Genomic DNA, 10,959 nt, shown 5'->3' on the forward strand with positions numbered 1-10,959 from the left:
GCTGTGGATAGGCCCATCTATAAGAGTTAGAGGAGTGAGAGGCAGGCTGTTGGTGTCACCATGTCTTCTATAAAAGAGGGAGGAGGCATCTGCTAGGGACAGGAACCCCATTGAACTGATAAGTTAGGTCGGCACTCGAATGGGGTCAGCTTGCTGCTGGTGAAAGACTTAACACCTAAATAAGTGCTCACAGGGCCCAACTCCCAAAGAGACACCACTCATTCTCCAGTGGGGAGTCTGTTCCACCATCCCCAGCCTGAGCGGGACTGTTTATACTCTACATAAAACTAGGCCTGAGGACACTCCACAGTCAGAAGGTCTTCAACCCATGGACACTCCAGGGGCTTCATCTTTCGCACTTGGCCTGAGAGAGAGTAGGCCCACTGTGACCAGGTAGAGGCAGTTGGGTAGCATAATAACAGAGGGTTTATTTAAATCCTTCCAGTTTCCACTTAGGATTAGTAAATCTGTCTGTGACCAGTTCTTGCCCCAAGAGTCCAAGTCTGCATCCTGACTGGCCAGGAGCTCACAGCTCACTCGGCGCTCAGGAAGACCCTCTTGCGGGCAGTGTTGGTATAGGGGTGCCAGCGCCATTCTACGTCTGCTGTGGCCTCCTGCTCCAGCGTGCCAAGGCGAATCATGTATACTAGGGTCAGGAGAAAGAGACGTTATCCCATGTACAAACAAGCCCCTCATTTTATGCCCCTCCCCTGCCATAAACAAAGCCCCAAACTCACACTTGAGCTCAAATCGAGGCCCAACTTCAGTCAGCTCCACATTGCGGTGGTCTGTCTTCTTGTAAACATGGTGCCTGGGGAGAAAGGAAGCAGAGATAGGTATGTGAGTCAGTACAGGTCAGCCAAAAGTCCACAAAGGTCATGATGCCCCAAATCCAGCCCATAGACCCACCGGAATGAAATGTAGTCGTCCTGGTTTGCAAAGGTGATGACCCGATGGCTGTCATCTTTTGGCACAGGAAATAGGTAACGAAGGATATCAGACACCTGGGGCACAGGAAAGGGTGCAAGTTGCAAGTGTCTGGTCTGATCATTACCCCCCCAACCCCGACTCCCACTCCAAGGCTCCCATACTTACCCGCTTGCCCAACCGTGAGGTAAAGCCGTGAGTGATGAGGTGAGGCTTAGCCTCTGACATGGTGCCCAGGTCAGGGATGTCATGCCGCATAACCACATTGCACAGTGTGAAGTAGGCAGTAGGACCGAAGGGCAGATGGCTGACAATGAGCCCCACTGTAGGGTATAGGCTGTCAGACACTCTCCCATGACAACAGCCCTAGCTCCCTATCCCTCCGGCAGGCCTTACCAGGTGTGCCTCGATGCTCATGGACAACCAAGAGGTCAGTGACCCCATTGGCTTTGCACGCTCGCACCAGTGCTCCAACCTCATGCCGACCTCGGTTCATGCGCTGGGCACCTGGGAACACCAGCTTCAGTTCCTGCCCATGGACCAATGTCACATCAGAATTGGGGCCCCTGGCCACGGGCATCCCCTACTCCCCACCCCGTAGTACCTTTGCAAACATCTTCAGACGAGAACTGGGGTCTCGAGAGGTAGTGATCATGATCTTAGGATCCTCAACCCCAGCCCATCGATATTCATCATCTACATGGCTGGTCACACCTGTCGGGAGAACAAAAGACAAGAAAAATGCCGAGTCTGCTCAAGAGAACCCACACTAATGGAAATGCAACTCTAGTGGCCAGGGGGCAGCTACCACTGGTTACCAAGCACACCTGAGCAATACAGTAAGTAGTCTATGGTGGCAAAATTCTGAACTGCTAAAACAAGTGGGAGACTCCTTTTCCTCACAAGTATCTATAATCAGATTCCTTTCCTGCTTATTAAATAATGCAGTGAATGAGACATTTGGGTACCAGTGCTAAGGACAGTGTTCTGCTCCTGCAGATATCCCAGTGAGGGAGAATGAGCTAAGAGTGAAAGCTACTGTGTTCGCCATCGTGTAAATGGAACTGAAAGCATTCATTTAGGGAGAGCCCCTGTGATGCCACACAGGCAAACAGGAGGGAAGCTGGGGACAGGTACAGAAACAGTTCACCTGGACACTTCCATCAGGTGGGAAACTGCCCAGTGTGGCTGAAGAGGACAAGAAGCCCAGTGAGCAGAGAAGTTGGTTCAGTGTGGAAGAGGGCAGCACAACACAGTTTTACCTTCACCGCCAGCATCATCGAACTCCAGGGACCCCTGTAAGGCTAGCGCCTCCCGGCGTAGCTCAGTGGGAATCAACTGGTTTTCTGCAAGGAAAAGACAGGGGGATGAGTGTGACACAAACAGGGTCCCATCAATTTATATGATACCGTGGTTTACTAGTCTGCACAGATTTGACGGGAAAGCACTATACTCCTTTCTTAACAGAGTCAGTACAGAAATCCAGGAGATAGAGAAGTAGCTACTGTACTTATTTCATTGGAGACAAGGTCTTGAGATGTGCATGGCCTTAGCTTCTAACTGCTGCAATTACAGGGTATGCCACGACACCCAGTTACTAATTTCTTTTCACCTAATTGTCAACTCATGGCACCCGGGGTGCTCATTTTCCAAAGCAATTTATCATTACCAATATGTATTATTTTTATAACCAGATAACACTTTAAATAAGTTTTGGTAACTCAATGGTGGGCAGTTTGCTTGCACGTCTAAGACCCTGGTGCTAAGGAACGCTACAAAAACAAAAGTTGCTTTTTTAAAAGAAACAGAATGCTCCTTATGTGGGAAGGCAAACCAGTGACCCCAAGTCTTCACACCAAGACACTAAGCCAGGTATGGCTGCCCATGCCTGGGCTTTGGAGGCAGAGGCAGAGGCAGATGGATCTCTATGAATTTGAGGCTGGCCTGGTCTACATAGTGAATTCCAGGCCAGCAAAGGCTACAAAGTAAGACCCTGACAAAAAAAAAAAAAAAAAAAAAAAACGACAAAGCAAAACAATATAAAAAGAAAACACTGCTAGTCTTGATGCCTAGAACACTTCAAGATGCATAGCCTCAGCTTGTTGTGCGTAAGAGAATTCTGTGGACTAATGTGGGCAGTCAGGGGCTAAGCTGTGGTGTGTCCACTCTGGACAATAAAGCACATTTGAGCACCCTAACCATAGGCCCAGTTCTGCTCTCCACCATGTAGGGGTAGAGGGGAGGGTCATGGCAGCCATACTCTGTCCAGCTACCAATTGAGAATAAGCCCCTATCAGCCATAGGAAAAGGATTATACCCAGGGATACTCACAAAAAAAAAAAAAAGTCTAGCCATACCTGGGATTTTAGAAACACTGAGTGTCCCCTCCCAAACAAATAAAGCAGACAAACACATATACTCTAATATCTGTAGACTTAAAACTCTAAATAAGTATAATGTAAGCACAAATAATAGCTTAACAATGCTTTCTTTCTTTTGAGTTAGGGTTTCTCTGTGTAGCCCTGGCGGTCCCTGAGCTTGCTCTGTAGACCAGGCTGGCCTTGAACCCAAGAGATCCACCTGCCTCTGCCTTCCTAGTGCTGGAATTAAAGACATGGTGCCACCACTGCCCAGCAAAAACAAAACAAAACAACAACAAAAATGGTTCCTTTTAATGCAATATTTAAGATAGTGATCATTATAAATGCTAATAAATGATCATTTTGTTGTTGTTGCTGTGTGTATGTGTGTGCCTGTCTGAGTTTACATGCACACCTATAAGGATGGCTGCTGAGGCAAGAGGACACTGGATGCCCTGGAGCTGGGGTTGTGAGCCACTCCATGTGGGTACTGGGAAATGAATTTGGATTCTCTGTAAGAGCAGTAAGTGCTCTTACCAGTTGAGTCATCTTTTCAGTCACCTCGATTTTTTTTTCGAGACAGGGTTTCTCTGTGTAGCTCTGTAGACGAGACTGGCCTTGAACTCACGGCCTCCCGAGTGCTGGGATTAAAGGCGTGCACCACCACTGCTTGGATCATTTTTTTTTTTTTTAAAGTTATTCAGATGGGTCATAGATGCTTAACACTATGCTTATACAGCCCAAGCTGATCTGGAACTCACTCAGCCAGAGCAAGCCTTGAACTCCTGATCCTCCTGCCTCCATCTCCCCAGCTCAGGATTACAGGCATAGGCTACTTGGCCCAGTTTTATCATGCTGGAGGCAGAATGCAGAGCCTCCTTCGTGTTGGGCAAGTAGATTAACAACTGAGGTATAGCCGAGCGTTGGTGGCGCATGCCTTTAATCCCAGCACTCGGGAGGCAGAGGCAGGCCGATCTCTGTGAGTTCGAGGCCAGCCTGGTCTACAGAGCGAGTTCCAGGCCAACTTCCAAACCTATACAGAGAAACCCTGTCTCGAAAAGAGAAAAAAACCAACTAAGGTACAATCCTAGCCCTAACGCTATGCTTCTTAACTCAAACAGACTTCACATAACACATTTATAGTCCTAAAATTTATAAAGCTCCTTGGATACAGAACCAACAAAATACGGATATGAGCGGTCCTACCTAACAGGCAAAGAATAACTGCATGGAAAGGACTAGTATCCCACCAGGATAGGGAGGCCTTACCTTCAAGAGCACGCTTGACTCGCTCCTTCTTCTCCTGAATGGATCGCTGTGCATCCTCCCGGGCCTTGCGGTACAGGTACTCGCGGCGCAGGCGAGCCTCCCGACGTAGCTAGAGAATAGCCAGGGTCATAGAATAGGCAGGGTCCGGACCACCGAGGACCACAACCCAGTCCTCCATAAGTCCCCCGCTCCCCCGCCCGGAACAAGCCAAAACACGAACTCAAGCATCCTACCATGATGAGCGCCGCTCCCACGCGTGTGTGATCTTTAGGCGCCGCCGGCACCACGCAGCGGTCACTTCCGCCCTCAACCAAGAAAGCCTCGAAAGACTTCACTCAAGTCGACTGCCGTCCAGAGTGCCCCATATTAAAATGAAGGAGGGCGTCGCAAGGTTATTGGTTAGTCAGGCAGCCAATCAAATACCTGGATCCGGCATGTCACGTGCTTTAAGACAGCCCAGCTAAACGAGCTTGCCCACGGCTTCGCTACGAGCTGGGTTGTTCCCGTAGCCAGCTGGCGGAGAGCAGAAGCGGAAAACTAGATGGGTGGGCTTTCCGGGATTAAGTTTAAGGCCTGACTTTTCATAGCCATCTGATTCGAGAAATGTCCCACTTCGGGCGCTACCCGGCGCGTCCTGGTTCCCGGAGTGCCCTGGCAGTTGCTACGAGTCACCCCGGAGGCCGTAGCCTTTGACTTCCGGGCCGCGACGAGGAACGCCCCCTAGGGGCGGGTCTCAGGCGCCGATTGGCTGTCATACAAATGGGCGGTGATTAGGCGGCTTGGAAGGAGGTGGTTTAGCTCCTCGGCGTCCTAACAGCGTCTGGGCCATGGCGGTTTCGGCCCTGCGGGAGGAGTTGGACTCCCGGTTCCTGCAGCTGCTCAGCGACCTGGAGGAACTAGAGGCGAAGCGGGCGGCGTTGAACGCCCGGGTGGAGGAGGTGGGCCGCGGGGAATGGAGGGAGGGGGTGATGGCGAGCCTAGGGAGGGAAGTCGAGCCTAAAGTGTCTCCTGTCTCCCCAGGGCTGGCTCTCGCTTGCCAAGGCTCGCTATGCCATGGGCGCCAAGTCGGTCGGGCCCCTGCAGTATGCCTCACGAATGGAGCCTCAGGTCTGCGTGCGCGCCAGGTGAGGTGCCCTCGGTGGAGAGTGGGTGGGCAGAACGTAGGCCGGCGTGGCCAGAGATCCATCTTCTCTTTTCTTTCAGCGACGCCCAGGATGGACCCCAGACCTTCAGGGTGATCAAAGCTGACTCCCAGATCCCCGAGGAAGTGGGGCCCGGCGAGGCATGTAAGTTTCCTTTCCGCCTATCAGCTCAAACTCGCTGAACGTTTAAGATTACTTTATTCGGGATCTGGTTAATGGAGCACGTCTAAGCTGGAGACTGGAATGTCTTAGGAGTGCGGCCTTTCCTTATACTTTGGTAGGAAGTTAGAGGTGGGCCGTTTTATAGTGGGGTAGGTTTTGCGGTCAAAACGAAGTCTCATCAGCTGAACAGAAAATGTGCATCTCTGTATCTAGGCGTTTCTTGGAAATAAACCTCTAATCCCAGTTAGTCATGCCTGAAACAAAGAATGGGGAACTTCAGGGTCTTCCAGAACATTTATGGAAAAGGGGCAAGGTCAGTCTGATCTTGTTGCTGGCAGACAGAATCAGATGTTCTGGAAGTCAGTAGACCCAGGGTTGTCTGGATTACAAAGGGAAGACACACAAAAGAGTTTGGGGAAATTTCTTTCTTTTTTTTTGTTTTTTCCAAGACAGGGTTTCTCTGTCCTGGAACTCGCTCTGTACACCAGGGTAGCTTCAAACTCAACAGAGATCCGCCTGCCTCTGCCTCCTGAATTCTGGGGTTAAAGGTGTGGACCACCACCCCTGGCTTGTTGGGAGAAATTTCTAACCTTCGGTATTTTCCAGGATCACGAACTTAGATTAATAAGATCATTGTGGTCACAAGGAGTGTATGGCCTTTAACCTTTCTTTCTCCAGCTCTACGAAGGCGCAAGGGCCCTACCAAGACCCAAGAGTCAGGATCCTCTGTGGTCCCTCAAGATCCCTTGAACTGGTTTGGAATCTTGGTCCCTCACAGTCTTCGGCAGGCCCAGGCCAGCTTCCGGGATGGTGAGTGGACCCTGTTGGCTTTGTAGCTATGGACTGAATTCCTGCCCATTATCCACAGGGAGCACTTCAATACTAATACCATGTAAGGACTCTGCAGGGTTTTTTTTGTTGTTGTTTTTTGTTTGTTTGTTTGTTTTGTTTTGTTTTTCGAGACAGGGTTTCTCTGTGCCGCTTTGGAGGCTATCCTGGCACTGGCTCTGGAGACCAGGCTGGCCTCGAACTCACAGAGATTCGCCTGCATCTCTGCCCGAGTGCTGGGCCACCAACGCCTGACTCAGGACTCTGCAGGTTTACATCGTAGCAAACTGTGTTGCGTGTCCACTGGGGGTTTCCCCCAAAGTGTTCCCTGGCTGTACCCAGCATTCTAGGTTCATGTTTGTTAGCTGCTAAGGGATATAATGGCAGCAGGGATAAAATGGAATGTTTGTTCCGTATGAGAGAAAGACAATGTATACATAGATAGGCAAACAGACAGACTTTGTAATTCCAGGCTCTGGAAGTCACGAAGAAAGTAATACGGGAAGGAGTGGGCTAGAGAGCTGGTTTATGAAGATGGGACAGGAGAGGCCTCTTTGAGGAGATGAAGCTTTGGGAGTGATCTGGAGGAACTATATTCTAGCTAAGGAGACCAACTAGGCCCTAATTGGTTACTAGGGTAGAAGCCCTGGATACGGGGGATATGTGGACTGGGGGAAATGCAAAGGAGGCCAGAGAGCTGGGTCCAGCACAGCAGGATCTCAGGAGCCAGGCCCTAGTGAGCTTCCATGGGCCGGTCCAGAATCAGGATGAATCAGTAGGACCAACAGAGTAACAAGAATCCTTGGGATGCTGAGTGGGGACAGACTGGAGAGCAGAGAGGAAGCAGGTGCCAGGATGGGCCAGCCATGGTATATAGGTAGAGGCACTGGAAGTGAGGTGAACAGTGGCAACTTGCACATGTTTTGAGAGTAGAAGTCCCCAGTGTTTTCTAACAGCTTAGATACAGGAGTAAGGGAAAGGAGAGTTCTCCAGAACTCTGGGAGGATGGAGCTGTTTCACCTGTGGTGGCGGACAGGCTACCAGGCAGCAGCTGAGGGAAAGTTGGCGATTGTGTCGGGGGTTCTTGTGGCTTGGCACCTGTGTCTGGACTAGAGCGAGATTTGGAAATTCGGTGTAGAGTGCTGGTGTTTAATTTCCCAAGTTGTTGACAATGATGCACAGAAAAATGGAGATCTGCTGAGGACCAGGGAGTACCCAAGAAGAGACTGATGAATGGGGCCCACAACTGGGGTACCCTAGAATCTAACTAAGAATTTTGAGAAAGTGTTCCTGGATAATTGGGAGATGAGCCTGCAGTCCTGTTGCACTGGAGGGTAAAGACAGGACTGCCTGACCTACTGGGTGAGGTAGAGGAGGAGAGAGCAGAGGTGGATGCAACCTAGGGGTGGAGGAAGAGTGGTTTGTGCTCAGGTGCAAAGAAAGGGCAGGGGAAGGGCAGCTGGGAACTGAACGGAGGAAACGGGGCCATGAGGTTTGTGATCCGTGAGGAACTCATTCTGGGAGGCACAGTGAATCAGGGAGGCTTTTTTGTTTTGAGGAGATGATGGTTTAGCACAGGTGAGCTGCTGAGGAGGTGAGGGTGTGGGTTAAGTGATTTCTTCTTCTCTCCCCAGGCCTTCAGCTGGCTGCGGATATAGCCAGCCTCCAGACTCGAATCAACTGGGGTCGGAGTCAGCTCCGGGGCCTCCAGAAAAAGCTGAAGGAGTTGGACCCTGGGCCTGCCTGACCTGAATCTACTTCCGAAGGCATTGAACATAGCCATCTTGGATGCCACTGCCTTACTCAGGCCATCTTTCATAATAGCCCCTGTCTCAGCTAATGCCCCTGTAGCAATGTCCTTAGTCTGTGTTGATTCCAGCTTTGTGAGTTAGGAAGTTGAGTTAGGAAATTTGATGAGGCAAGCTGAGCAGTGTTGAAACGTATGAAACCACTTCTAGGTCCATGTTCTCATGGGGCCTCCCTCCCTTTGGGCCAGTTAGAAAACAAGCAAATAACCTCCAGTCCAGTCAGCCAGCTCGGGATACTGAGACCCTGCATGCATGGTGACCAAGAAGAAAAGGCACTTGGAAATAGGCTAGCTCAGGACAATTCCAGTCAATAAAAATACCTCTGGCTGGGCATGGTACTGCATGCCTATAGTCCCAGCAACTCTAGCGGCTGAGGCAGGAGCCGCTAAGCCCTGGTGTTAGAGACTAGCCTGGGCAGCAGACCTTTTCTTTAAATTACATAAGACAACACACACACAAATAACCAGAGTAGACTGTCAGGTAGGAGGAGGGAGTATTCTATTATCAAAAGTGGGGGGGGGGGACCAAAAAACTTGGACATTCTTTCAATGGAATAGAAAGGACATTCCCACTTGATTTTTAGCAGTTACATTAGCCTCTTTGCCTGCTGAACTTGCATTCCTGCCTCTGGGAACTGTACCCTACTGAGCTTTTCTACTGAGCTGACTGAGCAGCATCTGGAGACTTGTGTTTGGGGAGAGGAATTAACTGTGAGGTGTAAATATTTCTACCCAATTTGTTAATTTTGCTTATATTGGCTTTTCTACTTCTTAACTGTAAAAATATGTAAAACTGTACAGAAAAATTGAATAAAATGAAGGTTACAGTAACTGTCACCAAGCTCTTTCATTTCTTAAATCTATTTTGCTATGTGTATGGGTGTTTCGCCAGCATGTATGTCTGTGCTCCATGTGGTTGCCGAAAGTCCTCAGAGGGCCTCAGAGGGTGATGGAGCTCCTGGAACTTGAGTTACAGATGGTTGTGGGCAGCGCCATGGGTGCTGGGAATTTCTGGGTCCTCTTGAAGAGCAGCCAGGGATTTCTCTTAACCACTGAGCCATCACTTCAGACTCATAAGTCATTTTTTTTTTTTAAAGGAAAGTTGAATTTATATGATTTTCTTTCGGATTTGGGATTGTAGTAATGCAATACTAAAAAAAACGAATTCACTGTGGTTTCAGCTGGGTTCAGTGAGTCGTGAGCCCAGCTTTTCTATTAAAGTTCAGGCTGTAAATTTTCTAATGATAAATAACAAAAAGATTAATAGCAGATTACAAGCCTGTGTGGGGTAGGGAGCATTTCCTCCCCTTCCAGATTCTCTGGTGCCCGTATGCTTGGGGCTGTGGTGACTAAAGAGAAAATGGCCTTCTGCCCTTCGTTTTGTTTCTAATTTGAGAAGGCCACAGTGTGTAAACCTTGAGTAGTACAAGAACTCACCAGTTTTGCCAGTTGTGGAAGCATTAAAGGCATTCACCATCACGCCAGGCGGCTGAGTTTCTTAACATCCTAGTGTCACTAAAGAGACATCTCTGCATGCAGAGGACAGAACACAGTCGTAATGACCTGCGAGAGGACCTCTCGTGGAACGCCGATCATGTCACTGTCCACGGGATTGAGTCTAGGTCGAGACCACAAAGGCATTTACCGCGCGGCTGCGCTTCGGGTGTGCCGGGCTCCGGTAAGCGCGACATTACTGCTGGGATAGGGTGAAGACAGTGCCCAGCAAAGTGCTGTTGGCTGCTAACTTCGCCCCATTTCCACTCACGGAGGAGGTTTCATCCTTCCGCCCACCCGACCGGGGCAGCCGCAGGATCCCCAGAAAGTGAAGATGCTGAAAAATTTAAGGGGTTGGGTTTGGGCAAGCGTCCCTGCTGACGTAGGTGACATAGTATACAAAGCAGAGACACCTACCGGCAGCTCCCATATGGTCTAGCGGTTAGGATTCCTGGTTTTCACCCAGGCGGCCCGGGTTCGACTCCCGGTATGGGAACAAGGCATTCAATTTTTTACTTTCAGAAGTAATTCGTTGCTATTTTTATCTTCTTGCCACTCCTAACACCTCACTCCAAAGTAATGGAGTAGACTCCAGTTGAGTCCAGAAGGCTCAGAAAACTGTTCGCCGTGGGCTCATCAGTCTGCGAATTGAATTTAGTCTTCATCACAGTATTAACTAGTTATTTTGCCCAGTCGTAACTGCTTATGTCCAGCTCATTGTCAGTTCCAGATGCAAAATATAGATATTGGAGTTAAAAGTAATCTTTAATTTTTCAAAATAACATTGCGGATTGTGGGTATCGAGGTTCCTTCTGCTAGCCCCTTCCTGGATTTCCTGGACTTGAGTAGAAGGAAAATGTGGTGTAGAAAGAGTAAAGCGGAGATCTGGGGGCTGAGGAGAGAGAGATCGGGGTGGGGGAACACTTCCTCTAGCAAGAAATGCTCACTGCGCCGGGCTTTAAGCGGCAAC

The 10,959-nt window shown here is 49.6% G+C and overlaps 2 protein-coding genes and 1 non-coding gene across 3 annotated transcripts; 2 read left to right on the plus strand and 1 right to left on the minus strand.

Annotated features, from left to right (window-relative positions):
- Nucleotides 1-408: 408 nt before the first annotated feature.
- Imp4 (IMP U3 small nucleolar ribonucleoprotein 4) lies at nt 409-4,964 on the minus strand. The gene is made up of 9 exons (XM_027386903.2): nt 4,790-4,964; nt 4,557-4,665; nt 2,190-2,273; nt 1,532-1,641; nt 1,324-1,456; nt 1,096-1,250; nt 910-1,004; nt 738-811; nt 409-646 (listed from the first exon to the last, which is right to left on the minus strand). The coding sequence occupies exons 1-9, from the start codon at nt 4,790-4,792 to the stop codon at nt 534-536; spliced, it is 876 nt and encodes a 291-aa protein (XP_027242704.1). The 5' UTR covers nt 4,793-4,964; the 3' UTR covers nt 409-533.
- A 298-nt stretch (nt 4,965-5,262) lies between these two features.
- Nucleotides 5,263-9,332, plus strand: Ccdc115 (coiled-coil domain containing 115). The gene is made up of 5 exons (XM_027386904.2): nt 5,263-5,494; nt 5,577-5,680; nt 5,760-5,842; nt 6,539-6,670; nt 8,323-9,332. The coding sequence occupies exons 1-5, from the start codon at nt 5,384-5,386 to the stop codon at nt 8,433-8,435; spliced, it is 543 nt and encodes a 180-aa protein (XP_027242705.1). The 5' UTR covers nt 5,263-5,383; the 3' UTR covers nt 8,436-9,332.
- Nucleotides 9,333-10,413: 1,081 nt separating this feature from the next.
- Nucleotides 10,414-10,485, plus strand: Trnae-uuc. The gene has a single exon. It is a non-coding gene; the product is annotated as a tRNA-Glu (tRNA).
- The last annotated feature ends 474 nt before the right edge of the window (nt 10,486-10,959 follow it).

Source organism: Cricetulus griseus (assembly GCF_003668045.3).
Source record: "Cricetulus griseus strain 17A/GY chromosome 1 unlocalized genomic scaffold, alternate assembly CriGri-PICRH-1.0 chr1_1, whole genome shotgun sequence".
Lineage (NCBI taxonomy): Eukaryota > Metazoa > Chordata > Mammalia > Rodentia > Cricetidae > Cricetulus > Cricetulus griseus.